At 39.7% G+C, this 21714-nt stretch overlaps 1 protein-coding gene across 2 annotated transcripts in view; it reads right to left on the bottom strand.

Annotated features, from left to right (window-relative positions):
* Positions 1-622: 622 nt before the first annotated feature.
* The window catches only part of LOC131216932 (probable homogentisate phytyltransferase 1, chloroplastic), a 35757-nt gene continuing 14665 nt past the window's right edge, over positions 623-21714 (bottom strand). For both annotated transcript variants that reach the window (XM_058211567.1, XM_058211566.1), the window contains 7 exons: positions 21503-21592; positions 9226-9327; positions 9062-9157; positions 6030-6101; positions 4648-4743; positions 3361-3465; positions 623-1039 (listed from right to left, as the gene is read on the bottom strand). In XM_058211567.1, the coding sequence (XP_058067550.1) occupies positions 998-1039; positions 3361-3465; positions 4648-4743; positions 6030-6101; positions 9062-9157; positions 9226-9327; positions 21503-21592 (603 nt within the window). In that variant the 3' untranslated portion in view covers positions 623-997. The remainder of the gene's footprint in view (positions 1040-3360; positions 3466-4647; positions 4744-6029; positions 6102-9061; positions 9158-9225; positions 9328-21502; positions 21593-21714) is intronic.

Here is a 21714-nt window from a genome sequence, read left to right on the forward strand (position 1 = left end):
TAGGTAGTTGAATATATCCCTAGATGTTTTTTGCCTGAGATGGGGCCCACATTGACAACATGTATGATCCTCAATAGTGAAAGATTATGACCTTCCATTCACACTAGTAAAAATTTGGGGCCTTGGATGGTTTGATTATGGTCACACTAAGATCAAGGGGGAGATTAGCAAGGTGCAAATTCTACTTGCTTCACTTCTCTTCGATGCATAACGGCAAATATTCTCTTTTCTTGGGAGATTTTTAAAATTTTGACATTTTTTCGCGATATTATTAGGAGAACATCGCTGAAAATAAAATATTTAAAAACACAATACAAATTACCAAGAAATTCTAATAAAAAAAATTGAATACAAAAATATGAACTGAATCATTCTAATTCCAAATAAATCTCATTAAAATCATAATAATTTCACAATAAAATCATGAAAAACTAAAACTACAAAGATTTTGAAAATACCGCGCATTATCACAATACAATTTGTCAAATCAAAATTCTGCTATATTTATTAGGAGATTTTGAAAATCCTAATGATATTTATTGCTTGGTAGCAAAAAAACATTGAACATATAATCCCAGTGATGTCACTAGCGGCCTCGAGCTGAACAATAGAATCAAAATGGTGAACAATGAAAACTCAACAATAAATATAATCTTCTGTAGGTTGGATTTCAATCATGGAACATCAACAGAGGGACCCACAAGATGAGCAGACTGGATTCACCACCCGTGGCCCATCTTCCGCATATGAATTATGCGGTAAGAAAATGCACCTTCAAGACCTAACCAATGGGAAAAAGAAAGAAAACATAATACAAATCAGCCATTTCAATTTGAATTTTCTGTGGTCATGTCTAGGTGATATATATGATCCAAGTAATAATGTTAGCAAGCTCTCTATCCACTCAAATTCCTTGGCTGTTGCTAAATGAAAACAAGAGTGTGTTTTTCTGGGGCATGTGAGTCTCTCTCTACATGTGTACTCTTCCACATTCTTCTCAACGCACAAAGGGAATTAAGAGGTACTCAGCATAGAATAGCTGCAACAAATAAGAAATAAGGAAATCAGCTACACCATTCCACCGAAGATGCATATTGGTATGAATGGATCTTTATTTATTTATTTTTATTTATTACATATGCACTTACACTTAGAGCTGTACACGAACTGAGTTAGCTCAGTTAACTCATTCGGCTCGACTCGAATCGGCTTGAAACTGGGTTCAAGCCGAGTTGAGCTGTTTTTTTAAGCTCGAAAAAATTTCGAGCCAAGTTCAAACTAGACCGAACTCAACTCGACTCGGCTCAGAACTTGACTTGAACTTGACTCAGTTCAAATCAATTCGACTCGTATCGGATTCACTTGGTATAAATATTTTGTGTGTGTGTGTGTGTATAAACTTAAACCCGAACTCAACTGGTAGGCCCAAACTCGAACTTGGATCGAAAGATCAAGCTTAAGCTTGGTTTGAACTCGGCTTGAGCTAGCCTGAATTGCTGACTAAGCCGAGCCAAGCTGCCCAATTAGGCTCGAGGATTGAGCTGAGCCGAGTTTGAGTTGGGGTAGCCTGCTAGGCGAGTCGAGCCGAGCCAAGCTCGACTCAGCTCAACTCGTGTACAGCTCTACTCACACCACAATGAGATTTCACCATAATGAATACTTGAACCCTTGACCTCGTGTTGAAACTCTCATGAGTCTACCACGACTGAGGCATGAGTAAGGGCTTGCATGAATGGACGTTTGAAAGACCATGGGGCCCATCTTTCAAATGAATTGGATGGCATATACAAAACATGATGGACCCACACACAATTTGAAAGGCTTATAATGGTGTGCATCTCATTCCCAAACGTTCATTGTAGTGTGGTCCACTTGAGTTTTAGATTGGCTTGATTTTCGTGCACTGAAGTGGACATGAGGTGTGCACATAATGGATTGGATTTCATCAACATATTATGGTGGACCCCACACATGCACGGTAGGTTAGCTTAAGCTACAAAGCCTTGTAGTGGATCAGGCCTATCCAATGTGGGAAATGTTTACATGGTAATGTTACCACTGAAAGATGGGTAAAACATTTTTATGTGGGGCCCACCTTGATGCATTGATAACACCTGACACCTGACCTGCCCATTAGATTTTCGCTTGTTTAACTATGGGCTGAAAATTCAGTCCAATAAAAAACTTACGTGGGCCACACGATAAGAAAATCAAAGGCTACTCTCTAATACATAATGAGTTTATACTAACAGTGACCAGTAATGCACTGTTATTAGAGCTGTACGTGAACCAAGTTAGCTCGGTTAGCTCGCTCAACTCGAAAAAGCTCAATTCGACTCAATTTGAAACTGAGTTCAAGTTGAGTCGAGCTGATTTTTTGAGCTAGAAAAAAATTTTGAACTAAGTTTGAGCTTGCCCGAGCTCAACTCAACTCGGATTGCACCCCAACTCGAATCGAACTCGGATCGATCTAGTTCGGTGACTTGGTTATTTTGATATTGATGTTGCTCACCAAGTATTTGATGAAATGACTCAACGAAATGTCAATTGGTGGCAAGAAGGTATGGATATGAAATAAATACCCTTATATCTTCATTTTGATGTTTCATATTGAGTTTACGGTGAAATACTTGTAAAACTATTGCTGTTGTTTTACTTACCGTGAGAAAGTAAAATAAATACCCTTATATCTTGATTTTGATGTTTCATACTGAGTTTACGATGAAATACTTGTAAAACTATTATTGTTGTTTTACTTACTGTGAGAAACTGAAGGTGCACACTATCTGATTATGAAAATGCCGCACAGGCGAACTTAGCTCAATCTTCACTCGAACTCGGCTCAATTTGGCCCAAGCTGCTGACCAAACCGAGCCGAGCTGGCTAGCGAAGCTTGAGGACAGAGCTGAGCCGAGTTTGAGCTGGGGTCAACTAGTGGCTGAGCTGAGTCGAGCTGTGCTAAGCTCAACTTGTTTCGACTTGTGTACACCTCTAACTGTTATTATTAACTAAAATGAGATAAATTCAATTTTAGGCATCTACGAAACAGGCTCCAAAAAACATAAACTAAAAAAATAAGCATATATTCCAGTAAAAGTGGGCCCACCTAACTTCTAATTAGATCAGAATTCATGGACATAACATAAACGACTATTAGATCAGAAACATGATCCAGATCGTGAAAATTTGGATATTTAGGGTATCCACGAATCCAGTAGCTATTGATTGCCCTATGCAGTGGCTAACTGGGCCATGACCCATCAATGTGGTAACCCACCAGATCAACGGTCTGAATCACCATATATGCTAGTCCCATGTTTGGTGGTGGGGCCCACATTATGTGGGGTTTTCGTTTCTTACCTTCCAAATGAACATGTAGAAAGATGTTATTGATGCTTTATTCTTCAGATCAAGAGATTGAGCACGGTGCCAGAGAATGGAAGCTAGTGTGCCATGACCCAACACCTGCACCCAATGAACGGTTGAGAGATGTTGGTAAACATAGTGTATTGTGACAGATGCATGGGTACATCAGCACCGTTCATCAGGTAAGACCCACTGCATAAATGACCAGGCCCAAAAATCAGGCTTTTTAACTTATCAGGTTGACTGCACTTGCACAAAAAACGAGTAAAAAAGATTTATTAAAAATCTACATTCAACGTACATGTACCCCTCCTGATGAGAGGAACGGCCTAAATTTTACACCAGGTGGGACCCACTTAATTTAACATAGCCAGGTTGTCACATTTGTAGTGGTGCGGGTGCATGGATCTTCAATAGAGAACTGGTCACCTACAAGGGAAACGGATTGGCTACTCCCCCTGCCACCAGCCCGGTGGCTGGTGGTCAGTGTTCTGTGGGCCCACCATGATGTATGTGTTTCATCCATGCCGTTCATCCATTGTTAAAGATCATTTTAGTGCTTGATCCAAAAAATGAGAGGGATATAAATCTCAGGTGGACCACACCACAGGAAAACAATTGTGATGGGATATCCACCATTAAAATACTCCTTGGGCCCACTGTACTTTTTATTTGAAATCCAATAGGTTGATTAGGTCATGCAGACCCAGATGAAAGGAAAAAACAAATATCAACTTGATCCAAAAATTTTATGGCCCCCAAAAAGTTTTTAATGGTTGACGTTCATTCAACATTTTTTCCTGTAATGTGGTCCAAATGAGATTGGGATATACCTAATTTTGGGTCTTATGCCATAATATGATTTAGAAAAATAGATGGACGGCATGGATGAAACACATACATCATGCTGGGGCCCACGGAGCACCGACCACCAGCCATTGGCTGGTGGCAGGGGCAGTAGCCAATCCGATTCCACCTACAAGCAACTGCACCAGAGTGCACCACTTGCGTAGGATATCTAGACCATGAAAACGGTAAGCCACACTACCAAGATCGCCTGGCATAAAAATCAGGCCGGTCTACTTATTAGATGGGCCACACCATCGGAAAACCAATGGTCTGAATCAACATACACATGTGGGATATATAATATATACATCAAGGTGGGCCACAAGGTAAGGGCTGCACCATCTTGGGTGACGGTCGGGTCTCACCTAATCTACTCTCGTTCATCATACGTTCAATACACTAGCTGGCTTTAAGCAAATATAAATTACGTACAGTCACAAGCTTGGTGGAAATGGACGATGAGGAAGCCCCTACAACCATGGCAGCACCATATGCTGTCAATAATAGATTAATACACAGCCAAAATACCTGTTTCAAAGAAAACAATTTCAGGAGAAACATTTGGATCTTTACACCAGGCTTACTCAGAACAACATACGACATGGGTTAAGAGGTTTGCTGACTCCACAAGCTGTGTTCGTGCTCTGAGCTTTCCATCAGGTGGGCTACACTGTTTAGATCTTCTATTCTAAAAATCAGGATATTTTAACACCTATGGACGGCTGAGAAAGATTGTTTTTAACTGTTGGTTTACTTTGCACACTGGGACTAGAGCTGTACAAGTTAACTTGGCTCGAAATTGGATTTGGACCCAGTTGAATTGGTTCCTGGACCTCGAAAAAATTTTGAGCCGCCTGAGCTCGACTTGAACCCAGTTCAAATCGAATTCAAATCGGCTCGAACCTGACTCGAATCAAATCAGCTAAATATCTAGGCCATTTTGATCTTGATGCTGCTGGATGAATGTTTCATGAAATGCATCAACAAAATGTTTTTTTTAGACTGTCTTCATATCATGGTATTATCGAAATATGTATGTGAAGAAATAAATCCCCCTTCGAAAAAAAATAAGGAAGAAACTTTACATGTAGAATTGCCTATCTTAACATTGATGCTGCTCGCTAAATGTTTAATGAAATGCTTGCAAATCACTCTTATTGGTTTACATTTAAAATGTGAGAGATTTAAGATGCAATATATGTGTTTGAAAAAATGTTGCACATACTTGAACTCGCCACAAGTTGTCCCAAGCAGCTGACTGAATTGAGTTGAATTGGCCAACCAAGCTTCAGGACTAATTCGAGCTAAGTTCGAGTTGGGGATGGCTGTTGGCCGAGCTGAGCTATGCCAAGCTTGACTCTATTCAACTCATGCACAGCTCTAATTGAGGCCCACCTGAGGAATGAAACCGCTTGACTCTCCATATTGGGGCGTGTCTCTCCGTAGGGCTGTCAATGGACTGGGCTGGCACGTCTGGCTCCAAGCCTGGACCATTTAATAAGCGGCCAAGCTCAGGCTTGTTTAAAAGATCAACTGCCCAGACCACATTGTACCGTTTAGGATTTAAAGAGCATGTATGATATATGATGGGACACAATTAAAGAACAGACTAGATCTGGCAGGAAATTGGGCGGCTAGGCTTGGGCTCAGGTCATGAGAATTCATCACAGACATGGTCGGGCCTAAGCTTTTCTTTTTGAGCTAGGCTTGGACAGACATCAATGCGGCCTGAACTGGCCATTGACATCCCTACCTACAAATGCATGTGGAATTAGCAAACCTTGTAGCCCCTGGGAGTGGAGATTTTCACTGACTCTTTGTTGGCCAAGACGAACGCTGAAGGATTGAATACCGAAACTTCTGTCTCCATCAACGTCTGGTATATCCTGCTTAAATTTCATATAAGCTAAACAAAATTTGAAAGAAAATTGATATATATATATATATATATATATATATATATATATTTGTAAATTCCAAAAATTGGGTCTATCCAAAGCTCAGGTAGGCCACACCATAAGTAGGATGGATCTCCCACCATTGATTGCGTATAGAGCCCACCGCGGCTTATATATGCCATCCAATCCATTCCTATGACTCGTCTAACCAAGAGGTAGGTACTAATAATCATGCTACTCTGAAACTCATGTGGGCAAACATCACATGAATTTAGATGTTTTAGGCAGCTTTTACAATGGTTCCTATTATGTGGTCCACTTGAGTTTTGGATCAATGTGATGTTTTGGGATCAAGGCCAAACATGGGTGGAACACCTGATGGTTGGTCTGGATCTCATTCACATGAAGTCATCCATCTAGATTAACAAATAATCACTCCCTAAGCGTGGAAATGGGCTGGGTAGCCCGCCCAACCCAGCTTTGGGCCGGGCTTGGACTTACTAGATTGGCATGTGGGCTGGATTTGAGCCTAAAATGCATGCCCCGTCAATTTCTAGGTTGGGCTTGGGATCAAGTCATTTAGCCTAACCTAACGGGACCTACCCCGGCTCAACCAAACTTCCTATGTACCCCTATTATATACTAAAGAGGGAAATGGTAGCATCTGGTTGACTTCATCATAACTTCCCATGAGGTGGAGCTGTGTGGGCACCACTGTGATGTTTGTCGAAAATCTACCCCATTAGTTAGATGCACCATTTCATGGTGGGTCATGGGCTTAAAAATCAAGTCAATTCATGACTTTGGTGGGCCACACCATATACAACAGCTGAGACGGGTTACCCACCCATTAAATCCTTCATGATCATATATTGGGCCCACAGGATCATTACTCTTGCTTCTGTGGTAGACTCTCAGGAGTTTCAACATTGGGGTCAAGGGTTTGAGTATGCATTGGTGGTGAAATCTCACTATGTCGTGAGTGTATGGGTGTGTGTGCATGTGTGTAGTATATATATATATATATGGGAAAAGGTACTATGCGCTCCACCTCACGATAAGCTCCCGTGAGGTCAAGCTGTGTAGGCCCCCATCGTGATGCGTGTCGACCATCAACACCGCGCATTTGATGGGTCTCCTTTAAATTATGGGATATCCTAAAAATCAGCCGTATATGGAACTCAGGTGGGCCATACCATCTAAAATCATGTGAAGACACCGTTAAAATATATAAAAGCACTTAGTGGGGCCCACCTGAAATTTGCATGCGTCTAAAGCTTGGTCTGAACCCTCATCCAAGTAGGACACACATAATGGATGGGCTGGATTTGCAAACCACATCTCGATGGGCCCAAAAAATGGTTATGAATATTTTAATGGTGTACAACCCCTCTCCACTTCTGTATGTAGTGTGGCCCACACAAGTCACGGATTAACTTGATTTTTGAGACCTAGGCCCACGATGGAATGGTGCATCTGACTGATGGGGTAGATGTTCGAAACGCATCACGGTGGGGCCCACATAGCTCGACCTCATGGGACAGACTCGTGAGGTGGAGCGCATAGTAGCTTTTCCCTATATATATATAGCGGAACGCTCACATGTGAACTAGTTCGTATGGACTATATACCAACTTTTTTGAGAACTCATCATATTTGATGAGTCTCGAAAATCTGAACGGTCCACATGAAGCAGAACCTCATGAAACCTCTTGGTACCAATTTTTACTTTGAACAAAAACTTCAGTGGGCCATGAAAAATGGAAACAGTTTCTTCCCTTGATTTGAATTTCTCTTTGCTATGGCCCACCAGAATCTTAGATCAGGGTGAAAATTCACCCCCTGAGGTTTCATGGGATTCCACATCTTATGGACCGTTCGGATTCGACACCCATGACACGTGTGCAAAGGTGCGCATGTGCGTAGGTGAACATGCCCCCCCCCCTCTCTCTCTCGCTATATATATTGGGTCCACCAAGGTGTGAATTCACAAATCCAGCCCATCCATTGTGTGTGTCCCACTTGGATGAGTGGCAGACCAAGTTTCGGTTGCATGCAAAACTCAGGTGGGCCCCACAAAGTGCTTTTATATGTTTTAATAATGTCTTCATATAGTTTAAGTTGGTATGGCTCACTTGAGTTCAATGCAGGCTGATTTTTGGAATATCCATAATCTAAATGGGACCCATCAAATGCATGATGTTTATGTCCGAACACACATCACGGTGGGGTCCACACAACTCGATCTCATAGGAAGTTCCCACCAGCTCAACCTCATTGTACCATTTACTTACTAAAATTATGTCATTTCAATCCTTAGTTAGGCAACCATCTATCTTAAATAAGAATGGTAAATTTTTAAGTAGACACGGTGTAAATGAATAGACCAGGAAAATTTAAGGGGAAAATAGGGATTTTATAAATTTATGGGTGCAGCCAATTTTTTTTTTTGAGTTGGTATTTGGCCATACTCAAGCATTGGGTCTTAAGCGTCCGGATGGGCCCACGTCTAGCATGGCTCAGTCCAAACTTGTCTCCTTGCTTCCCTTGCTAGTCACGCATGCCTTCCAAAAAATATCCATAGGCAACCGTTTTAGTTTTATTTATAATTGAAATGAGCGGGAAGAGCCAAAACGGTAGAGCTCTATCTCTGCCGTAAATGTGGCATGGAAACATGAATCAGGGCTGTCCATATAGTGGGCCTTATTATAGATGGTGCACAGTTAAAACCCATACCTGTTAGACAATCATAGCCATCACATTTTACCACTTTCGCCGCCAAACCAAAACGTCCAATGTTAACGATTTTAATTTGTACCGTTGGTTAGAAGGCCACTTACTAGAATCATCCCATTGGTTTGGTTTCTAAATCATTTTCCATCCATAGTAGGGGCTACTAGATGGACGGTCTGGATTGATACCTCCTCCTGCTGATCCTAAGTTCTCACCTTAAATAGTGCTATGACAGCTGAGAAGAAGCACATGAACGCTGTGGCAAATACCAATGATCTTGTAAAAGCTATTGGCCTCCTGAATGTGTATTTCTGTTGACATATATTACTTATGAGAGAGAGAGAGAGAGAGAGAGAGAGAGAGAGATTGTAAAAAATACCAGAATGTGAATAAAGAATGCAAATTGCACGACAATAGCTCTCACAGACAGGATACAGGTTGCAGCAAGAAGTGCATGCCTTTTCCATCTCAGAAATGGCAGCTGATAACATAAAAAATAAATAAATTAGGCCCATGTAAAACGGGCGGCCTACATTCACTATACATGTGAAGCCCACGTAATGAGTGTCCCAACCTGATTTTTGGGACAGGCAATGTTTAAGTGGGTCCCACCTCATGGATTTGATGTACTATGCATATGAAAAATCTGTAGTTCAATCTTTCCTAAGTGCAATCTGCACTTACAGTTATCAATTCAACAAAGATGAACCTCATCTTACATGGAACTATTTATGTATTTGATTATTGAAATATGACTCCGAATAACGCTATAGTATTTTGTGACAATACCTCAAGACATACTATTGTAAGAGGATTCGATCTCTAAGGCCCGCTTTCCTGCCATAAGTCTGATTTTAAGGATGATCTTTTGCATTGCATGGATGTCTTGCATAAGTGACATGTTGGTGGGAGATATAGATTGTTGAAATATTTGGTTGAATTAAATAGACTATTAAAAATCGAGAAACAAAAAGAAAAAGAAAATTAGAGATAGAAAACTTATATATTTGAGTCAAGGCGTGACCTAAGTCACTCGGCTTGAAATTGAATTTGCTCCCCTTAGACAGCGTCCCAAGTGTAATAGGTTTCCAGAGCAATCGACCTCCAGAATACAACGACTATGACCCGGTCCCAGCGGTGCACTCACTCTACGCGGGCTCAAACCACTTGCAGTTTAACTCGAAAGTGCTAAGTTGACTTAGCGACGAACTCAGCAATTAAAATTCATAAAACAAAATACCAGAAAGAGTTTTATAAGAGAGGAAAATGATTTTTGTATTTTAGAAAAAAAAACGGAAGTCCTTATATAGACTCCGAAGTGGTGCATTAAGCACCCTTTAGAAAGGGTTAGGTTCGTTAGGTTTAAACACAACAGGTGCGACCAACTGGAGCAGACACATTCTCTGGTTTAAAACGAAAAGGTGCAAGTGCGAGTACACTCTCGCAAATAAAGTCTCATGAGTACTCATACACACACACCCACGCGAGTACAATCGCACTCGCACCCGCGCCCATGCATAGCTTAGCCCGTCCCATCTCTTCACGCATGAGCACACGGACACAGACATGGACTCAGACTTGGCTTGGCACATCAGCGCACGGCTCGGCTCGGCGCGCGTGCGTGTGTGGTCAATGGTATAGATTAGAGCTATTGACATAGCTCCCCTATCCGTACTGTTCTGTTAGCTTCCGCGGTCCTTTCGGTCAAATTACGGCAACCTTCGCACATTATTCGTAATTTGCGCACGATCCTAAGCGAGGTCCCTCGCACCGACGTCGGCTCGATCTGAAACTTATGTCTTGACGATCGCGCCGTCGCCGCGGGTCCAACGCCGTGACTTGCGCACCGAACCGATACTCAGGTAAGAAGATGCCGATCAGCGTTTATTCCGAAGAAACACCGCGCGTTGCGGATTTTGAGGGAATCTCTACACAATAAGTCCCATCAATCATCATTAAATGCAACCTTATCTCAAGTACAACAACCCATACCTCTTTCTTCACAAAGTCAATTCTCTCTCTCTTCACCCATCCATCCTTTACTCACTTTTCAAACAAACCCATGCCCCATTAATTACACCCATCACGCCATCACCTCATGTCACTCGGTTTCCTAAGCCCACATACATGTAGGTGGCAGCAAATCCACCTGTCACGTGCAGGCTCCTCTCTCTCATGTGGTCCATCTCATCATCATTACATCCATCTCTCATCTCACCTAAGGTCATCATCCTCTCAGTTAAGTGGGGGCTTGGATCTAACCAAGATGAAGGAAGTAAGGTGGGTTTTCGCCATATTTAAATATGGCCCACTTGTTGGTGGGACCCATTATGTATAGGTGATTATCCGCAGCCCACTGTGGCGATGGGTCCATCTATCTTTACGTGTATATCTTTTTATCTTCTCATTTATATTTATGTATATGGTGTGGATCCACCGATATGTTGTTAATCTCCTCCTCATTAATAACGTGTGGCCCACTTAATATATAAGGCCCATAGAATGGATAGGGATTGAAGGGTAGTAACATTAATTATATATATATATATATATATATATATATATATATATATATGTATGATATTTATATAATATATGTATATATATATATATAATAGTATATATATATATATTGCAATTAAGGGGAACTACATTATGTATATATATATATATATAGGTGAGCCCCATCTACATCAATAACTTATAATATAAAATAATAATATATAAAAATAAAAGGATGGTGGGCCACATTCATGGGACTCACCTAACGAACTGATGGGATCAGATCAGACTTTTCTTACAATCAAAGCTTAGTAAAAAAAAAAAAGACATTTTAGAGAAATGAAACTGTCTATATGTGGTGCCCACCTTGATGATATGTAAGATCCTAATGCCTGTACCATGTTGTGCTCAACTCATTGGATTATGGGTTGAGAACAAGCCACGAGTGATCCCATGGATGGGGGATCTTACATAAAGCAGTGCCCCTACCTTTGATCTCGCGAAAACTCCGTTGAAAAGCTACAATAATTGGAATCATGGGTTGGTATCAGCCAGCCATTGATATCTATAGGCAGAAGCGGAAAACCGTTGAAAGACGCTGACCTGGGCCGCTGACCGGACGACGTCTTTGGGGCTCACGGCCCACTGTGGGCCCCACCTTGGCTCCTTTCGATGATCGACACCGTGCATTTCTGGGTCTCATGAACCAGTGTCCATACCAAAAATCGAGGCTCATACGAAACTCATGTGGACCACACCATTTAAAAACATGTAAAGACATGCCTAAACATATAAAATCGCTTGGTGGGGCCTACCTGAGTTTTGGATGTCGTTGAAACTTGGTCTGTACGGTCATTTAGATGGGACCCACACAATGGATGGGCTGGATTGTGAATCACATCTCGGTGGGCCCCAAAACAAAAAAAAAAAATTTAAAGAAAAAAAAAATAAAATTTTAAAGCGCCTGCGGCTGGCGGGCGGGCGGCCAAGAGGCAGGGACCCACGGCTCCATCCGTGGGCCCCACCATGATGTATATTTTGTATCCACACCGCCCATTTGGTGGGCCACTATTTGACATGGACCCCCCTCAAAAATCAGGCCAATCCAGCGCTCGGGCGGCCCACATCACAAGAAACAGTGTGAATTGAACTCTACCATTGAAACCCTTTCTGGGTCCACAGAAGTTCCAGATCAAGCTGAAAATTGTTGTTCCCCTCCTCCCTGGCCCGTGTGACCTTATGAATAAGTTGGATTTCAAATGAACATTTCAGTGGGCCTTACCCAAGGTTCAAGTGACCTTATGAATAGGTTGGATTTCAAATAAATATTATGGTGGGCCCTAGGTCCATGTGATGGAGCCATATTGATGTATTTCTGGCCGTTGGGGAGGCCCACCTTGATATATATATAAGGCCCATGAGGTTAGGCCCATTCGACGTATTGGTGGCCCGATGTCGAGTCCCACTCTGATATATATAAGGGCCATGTTACGAGACCCATTGTGATGTTTTCAAAGGCTCATGGAGTATGACCCATTGCAATATACATAAGGCCCACTAATGCGGCCCACTTGATTTATATAAGGCCCATATGAGATGGCCCATTTGATGTATCTGAGAACTATGGGTCGAGGCCCAATGAGATGTATATTAGTCCATTGCAATGTGTGATTTCCTATGGTTTGTGTAATGGTGCTTTATGGCGGGCTAAGCCTTGGGAACAATGTTGGTTTGACGTCCACATTGTAAGGACAATGTTGGTTAAATGTCCGCATTGTCACACTCCTTAAAGCCACTGATAGGTTCATACTTATACTCTGCAGGCCGTCTAGGCCCATTTCTGTGATACGCAGAGCCCATCCCTATATGCATGTTTAGTATAGATCCATGATTTATCATCATACGCATCATATGTATGGGTATGAGGAGTGATTGATCATAGCATATGCCTTGAGGCAGATTGTTTACTCCCTGATAGGCGGAGTTGCCCAGTATGAGTGCATGGGTTACGCAGGACTATTGCATGATGATAGTATGATTCATGTACTTGCATTTGTGTGATTGTAGTTCTTGTATGCCCTAGCGACATCGGGGCCATAGCCTCCACAGATACATCGTGGATGGCGGGATTGGAAACCGGAAATATTTGGTTCAGCATACGGGCGCCATAGACGTCCCTGGTGAAAATCCCTAAACCCGATGGTACCAGAGGATGACTCAACGTCGAGACCGAGTGGATATACGAACGCATGAGGGCCGAATACCGGAGGCCGCGTCTCCCACCGTGTCGTGGTCGGTTGGAAGGGAGTGTGGCCTTACTCGCCCGAGGGTAGGGGGCAATACTAGGTGAGTTTGACCGGCTCGCGAATGGGTCCGCTATCGACGTCTCCGGATAGGTATTGGCGGACTATTGGTCGGGCGGATAGTGAGGTTTCTTACGCTCATTTGGTGTGCGGCTAGGAGAGCGACAGTGCCATTTGGAGTGTATTGAACCCGGTGATTATCCGAATGAGAACTGTATTGATACATGTTGAGGTTTGGTATGCTTGAGTTGCATCTTGCATCGCATGGCCGTGTATGGCCGATAGCATTCATATCTTGCACCGCATAGCCTTGTACGGCAATTTGCATTCATGTACTCATCACCATGATTCCGCATCACTCGATCTTGCATTTTGAGCACGTTTATATTGCGCACACACTTGCACCACCCTCTAAGCTTTATAAGCTTATGCACGATTGATGCGTGCGGGTGACGCCAGGACGCAGTCGCAGCCATAGTCTCATTGTAGTTGGAGCGTGCAGCCGCTTTTGGAGTTTTGCTTCTTTTGTTACATTGTATTTCCCCTTTCGTGCATTGTACTAAAAGTTTTTGATCATAGTGGATTTTGTAGTGGTGTTCTTGTGCTTATTGTTTGTGGGTTATGCTTTTGTTATGCTCATTATGAATCAGACTAATGATTTGAAACCCTCCTTGTAGTATCCCAGGATCGGAACCTGGTAAATGGGTGTCGGGATCCGAGAATGGGGTTCTACGGAGGTTGTCGGCGCCGGATTCGGCTATCGGGAATTTTGTGGTCAATGGTATAGATTAGAGCTATTGACATAGCTCCCCTACAGGACCAAATTCACATGCCCCCTGAATGGGGCTCAAGCCCCAAGGCAAAAAGCCTATCTCATATACAAGAAGATTTTACTTGGAAAATCTGATGTGAGACAAAACCCACAACCCAAAAGTATTAAAAATTTTAAATGTGGAGGGAAACCAAAATATTTGAAATTCAATTTAATATAAATTTTGAAACAAAATATAACAATCCCCCACATGTTTCAAAATAAAACTTTTTCGGGTTAAAGCGTAGTAGTTGTGCAATGGTGCCGGTGTCACCATAGACTTGAACCAACATTAGAGTAAGCAAGATGGGTTTACATGAATTAGGTGACACTATAGTCTTGAGCCTGAATCTTTTTAATGTAAATCGCAAGTGCATGCCACTCACACAACTCTTCATATGCAAGTGATTCTGCGGTTCGGTGCGGTTCTACTATACACCATTACTTAGATTTCATGAGTGCTCTAGAGAATTAACTTAGATTCTCATAGGAAGCGGCCTCCACCTCCACATCCAGATAGGTGAATTTCATCAAGTGTATGCAGTAACTGTATACACTACCAAATATATGGCTATGGATCCATTAAGAGTTCTAAAAAACTTATCCTTCTACGTTACTGCTCTCACTGTATACCATGGAAGGGGCTCATATAGCTCAGTGAAATCGTCTACCTCGTGTCTTATTGTTTACCATTGAACCCATCTCATGAGATTTCCAATTGTATATGTTGGGTTGCCGACATTGGCATTTCATATATTAGGCTGAGCCCCATTTCCTTTGATGTATCATTGACTAATCTTTTAGATAGTCCTTTAGTCAGAGGATCTGCCAGATTCTTTTCTGGCCTCACAAAATCAATAGATATGACTCCATCACGCAACATATGTTTCACTATGTTATATCTAACTATAATATGCTTGCTCTTTCGATTATATATTTTACTCTTTACTTTTGCTATAGCTGCTTGACAATCACAATGAATAGACACGACTGATACAGGCTTTGGCCACAATGGTATATCAGCTAAGAGCCACTCGGATTCTAATCCAACCTTTTCTAAGGCAATAAACTTAAATTCCATAGTTGACTGAGCAATACATGTTTGCTTGATAGACTTCTAAGAGACTGCTCCTCCACCCAAAGTGAAAACATATCCGCTAGTGGATTTTGTCTCATCTGAATCACTGATCTAGTTAGCACCAATGTATTGTTCCAATACAGTGGGATAATTATTATAATGTAAACTATACGCCATACCTTTTAGGCATCTCAAAATCCTAGACAAGGCATTCCAATGCTCTTTTCTAGGGTTATGCGTATATCTACTTAGCCTTCCTACTGCAAAAGCTATGTGTGGTCTAGTGCAGTTTGTTAGATACATAAGGCTACCAATTATTCTGGAATATTCTAATTGAGATATACTACTACCTGTATTCTTCATGAGAGTCACACTGTAATTATAAGGTGTATTGACAGGTAAACAGTTAAAATGGTTAAACTTCCTCAATAACTTTTCAATGTAATGAGATTGTGATAATACAATAGTACCATTTTTCCTGGTTACTTCAATACCTAAGATTACACTAGCCTCTCCTAAGTCTTTCATGTCAAATTTAAATGATAAGAATTTCTTAGTCGTAATAACTAATTTAATATTAGTTCCAAAAATAAGCATATCATCAACATAAAGGCATATAATAACACAATCATTTCAAAATTTTTTGCTATATGCACATCTATCTACATCATTTATATGATAACCATTTGATTTCAAAACACCATCAAATTTTTTATGCCATTGTTTAAGAGCCTATTTTAGATCATATAGTGATTTAATTAGTATACGTACTTTATTTTCTTAAACTGATATCTTATAACCCTCAAGTTGCTCCATATATATTTCTTCTTCTAAATCTCCATTTAGGAAAGCCATCTTAATGTCCATCTGTTGTATCACCAGTTTATATATGGAGGCTATCGCTATTAAGACCCTGATAGTTGTAATCCTAGTTAAAGGGTAATATGTATCATAATAATCTATTCATTTCTTTTGTTTAAAGCCTTTCGCTACCAACCTAGCCTTAAACTTATCAATAGTCCCATCTGGTTTTAATTTCTTTCTAAATACCCATTTACAGCCTATTGGTTTGTTTCCAGGTAGTAGGTCTACAAGTTCCCAAGTGTTAGTAGATATAATAGATTCCAACTCATCATTTATTGCTTCCTTCCAAAAGGTTGCATCTGAAAAGTTAATCCATTCTGTATAAGTTGTAGGATTGTCTTCTACTAAGAAAGCGAAAAAACCATCTTCTAAGTTATTTTATCTTCTAACCTTATTACTTTTTCTTGGTTGTATCTCTTCTACTACTTTCTTGTAATCACTTTTACTTGTAGATACAATATCTGATTCATTAACTTCCTCTATTCTTATAGATTTAGATTTCATAGGGAATACGTTCTTAAAGAACTCTGCTTCCCTAGCTTCTATAATTGTATTAGGATTTAGAATATTATCTTTAGTCTTTAAAATTAGAAACCTGTAGGCTACACTATTTTGTGCGTAACCTACAAATGCACAGTCGGTCGTTTTAGGGCCTTATTTTCTTTTTTTAGTTTCAGATAATCCTACTTTAGCAAGACACCCCCACACTTTAATATATTTATAACTAGGAACATGATTCTTCCAAAGTTTATAAGGTGTTTATTCAAAAGATTTAGAAGGAATTTTATTTAGAATATAACAAGCAGATAGAATTGCATCTCCTCACATATTTGAGGGTAAGCCTGAATTATTTAATATAGCATTCATCATCTCCTTTAGAGTTATATTTTTACGTTCTGCTATTCCATTCTGTTTTGGTGTATAAGGAGCTGTAGTTTCGTGAATTATTCCACTATTTTCACATAATTCTCTAAATTGAGAAGATTCATATTTACCTCCTCTATCCATTATTAGTCTTTTAATTTTTATATTTAACTTATTTTCAACTTCAATTTTATACTTAGAAAAAACATCTAAAGCTTCATATTTGTTCCTTAATAGATATACTCTAGTGAACCTAGAGTACTCATTTACAAAAGTTATGTAATATCTTTTTTCACCTCTAGACATGTGATTTCTAAAATCACATAGGTCACTATGTATCAACTCTAATAGAACAGAGGATCATTCTATTCATTTAAAATATTTTCTTACACATGTTTCATATTTATCGAATTCTTCATTAGATATATTAAGTAATAAACCTAATATTTTCATTTTCTTCAAAGATACTACATTCACATAACCTAATCTACTATGCCATTGATAAAAGGGTTCAACGATATAAACAGAACTGGATATCTTATTATTATTATTATTGGATACCTTTACAATGAATAAACCATCACTACAGTATCCCTTACCAATAAAAGTTCCATTCTTAGTCATTACAAGCTTATCTGAATCAAATACTAACTTGACACCAACCTTATTGAGGAGCGAATTAGAGACTAAGTTTCTTCTAATGTCATTCACATGTAAGACATCATTCAACATTAAAGTCTTTGCAGAAGTGAGTTTCAGAAGTACTTTTCCTTTTACCACAACTGAAGATGTTTTAACATTACCCATGAACAACTGTTCATCATCTCCTGATCTTAGTAGGAGGTAAATATGCTATGATCCTTACACACATGCCTAATTGCACCAATGTGTAGTACCCACTCCAAGTTGTTTATAAGGAAGACTTCTGATACCATAGCTACTACCATGTCAGACTCATCGCCTGTTTATGTAAGATTAGCCCGCGACTTATCTTTATTTTCTTAAGCTTGCAGGTTTTAATGTGATGCCCAGACTTTCCACAGTTGTAACAATTTTTTTTTAGAATTAATTGTTTTCATTCTTCCTTTTGAAACTGTATTCATTTGCATAATGTCCAGGTTTGTCACAATTATGACATTTGCCATTTTTCTTATTGTTTTCCCGACTTGATTCCACAAGATTTACCTTTGAATCTATTTCATTTTCATTTTCTTTTTGGTCCCTGATTCTACCGGTCTCCTCTATTTGTATGTGTACGATAGTAGTTTCCAAAGAAATACCGTTCTTTTTATGTTTCATTCTATTCTTATATTCTTTCTATGAGGGCGGTAGATTTTCTATCAGTGCTCTTGATAGAAACGTTTCATTTAACTTAATTCCTTTTATCGACAGTTCATGAACTAGATTTTGAATCATGAATCAGATTCGTGATAGGTTTATCGTTTGTTATTTTATAATGAAGGAAATTAGCGATTGCATGTTTCTTAGCGCCTGCATCTTCCAATATGTACTTCTTTTCTAAAACAGTCCATATATCTTTAACAGACTTGTAAGAAGCATACATGTCATATAGTTTGTTGGACAAAAAGTTTAGAATATAATTTTTACAATTATTTTCATCTGCTACTTCGGTTTGATTTGATGGATCTATAGTAAATGATTCAGACAGAATGTATGAAACTTTAAGGGTGGTCAGTGCAAACATTAGTTTCTGTTTCCACCGTTTAAAGCATTGTCCAGCGAACAATTTGATTTTGACTAACTTAACAGAAGCATTTACTGTTACGGTAGCCATAGTCTATGTAATTCAACAATTTGATTTCAAGATTGTTGGAATATTTGGTTGAATTAAATAGACTATTAAAAATCGAGAACCAAAAAGAAAAAGAACATTAGAGATAGAAAACTTATATATTTGAGTCGAGGTGTGACTTAAGTCACTCGGCTTGAAATCGAATTTGCTCCCCTTGGATAGCGTCCCAAGTGCAACAGGTTTCCAGAGCAATCAACCTCCAGGATATAATGATTATGACCCGGTCCCAGTAGTGTACTCACTATACGCGGGCTCGAACCACTTACAGTTTAACCCGAAAGTGATGAGTTGGCTCAACGATGAACTCAACAATCAAAATTTGTAAAACAGAATACCAGAAAGAGTTTTATAAAAGAGGAAAATGATTTTCGTACTTTAGAAACTAGAACGGAAGTCCTTATATAGTCTTCGAAGTGGTGCATTAAGTAGCCTTTAGAAAGGGTTAGGTCCGTTGGTTTTAAACTCAATAGATGCGACTAATTGGAATGGACACATCTCTCTGGTTTAAAATGAAAAGGCGCAAGTGCGAGTACACTCTCGCAAATAAAGCCCGCGAGTATCCATACACACACACACGCACTCACGCGAGTACACTCGCACTCGCACCCGTGCCCACGCCCATGCCCAGCCTGTCCCGTCCCTTCCCATTGTGTCGTGCACATGCACAAGTACACGGACACAGACACGAACTCAGACTCTGCTCAGCTCGGTGCGACACAGCAGGGCTCGGTGCGGCACGACATGGCACGGCTCGGGGCGCACGCGCACGTGTGTGGTAAATGACATAAATTAGAGCTATGGGTATAGCCCCCTACAGGACTAAATTCATATGCCTCCTGTATAGGGCTTAAGCCCCAAGACAAAAAGCCTATCTTATATATAAAAAGATTTTCTTTGAAAAATCTGATGTGGTATAAAACCCACAACCCAAAAGCACAAAAAATTTCAAATGTGGAGGGAAAACAAAATATTTAAAATTCAATTTAATATAAAATTTGAAACAAAATACAACATAAACCTCTTGTTACAGTGCCATTGCTTATAGGTGATGAGTTCTCTTAGTGTCTTAGGCAACTTATGTGGAAGTGACTGAAATAACACAAGTTTTCTGAGGTCGTTGAATATGGAGAATTACCCTGGAATGCCATGGAATTGAAAACAAAATTCCAAAAGGGCCTGTTTGGATCGTGAATTATGGCCATAATGTAATGTGAATTCGTCATTATTGTGATTTTACGTCTTTTTAGATATGTAATGCAACATATAAGTCGGTAGTCAAATGTATATGTAAGAGATAAGTAAAGAAATTTGTAATCATTACAATTTTATATTAAATTATGGTGAAATCTCCTACATACCACATGTTAAAATAATATATACGATGAAAATTGATGCAGGGAGGGACGTGATGAGGTTGATCACCGTCTTCCTTAGGGAATAACTACTCCGAATCCATGGAGCTCTCTAGACAGAGCTTCCTCGAATCCACGAGAGATAAAGATATAAATAATTTCTATTAAATTTGAAATAAATTGATTGATGATAAAAAAATGAAATTACAATCATTTAAATAATGAGCTCAAACTTAGGAAGGAGTTTTAGACTCAAAATCCAACTCAAACTCCCAAAAAATATGACTTATTATAAATAATAAACTTCCTATTTATAGACGGTCACAATTCCTACTAGACTTAATGGTTTTTGGCAAAAAATAGTAAGTTTCCAATTTAGCCTAACCACATTGTTCTCCTAACTTTTCTAAGCACCTTTCATGTTGGGCACGACTCTTACAACTCAAAGGATCAAAAGTTATACTCGAACTATTTATAGTAAAAACAAAAATAAAAGGGACTTTTGACTGTCAATCTGATGGAATCTTGCATATCTGGCATGGGCAAGTCCGCATAGTAGAGTTAGTTTGCTAAAGTAGCTTCTCCTACCCCAAAATCATATATGATATATCGAAAAACTCATCCCGGTTTGCAAGATACGACTGTTTTAAGGTTCTGACGGTCCGGATCATTTCTGTCTAGATCGGGCCTTCTCTAGTCCATCTTTGCCATGGAAGTGTCTGCAACCTGCTCTACATCAAAAGTGATTTCTTTAACACACATTTTCTTCAAAAAATGCGACTTGGTTTTGGAGATTTCTAGAGTCCACCTACATGTCATGGTTCCCCATTTTTACAGTGATATGCAATAAAGGGGAGTGGAATAGAAAACATTTTCCAGTACCAAATTAGCTTGCCAAACAAGCTGCGGCCATGGAAATCATTTTCCTTTTTCTCTCCTTTTCCTTCATTTTCCATATCGTTAGAATTCCATAGGAGTTTTCCATTTTCACGTTTTTATTTCACCCTATTCAAACCATCTAAATTACATCTATGAAAGATTAGAAAGAAAGGAGGTTTGAAGATCTTACATTGATAGAATATACACTCCCCACCAAAAAGCTAATGAGTAGGGCACAAAACAATGGAGGAGATTGAAACATTAATCCCATTGCAAAGCTCTGTAAAATAAAACAAAAGAATCAAAGTTCAAAGATATTGGTGAGGAGCAATTAGTTTGTGTGTAGTACTAGTCATATAATCATGAAACTATTAAGCCAATTCCAAGCCCTTGAAATTACAA

Source organism: Magnolia sinica, chromosome 10 (genome assembly GCF_029962835.1).
Source record: "Magnolia sinica isolate HGM2019 chromosome 10, MsV1, whole genome shotgun sequence".
Classification (NCBI taxonomy): Eukaryota; Viridiplantae; Streptophyta; class Magnoliopsida; order Magnoliales; family Magnoliaceae; genus Magnolia; species Magnolia sinica.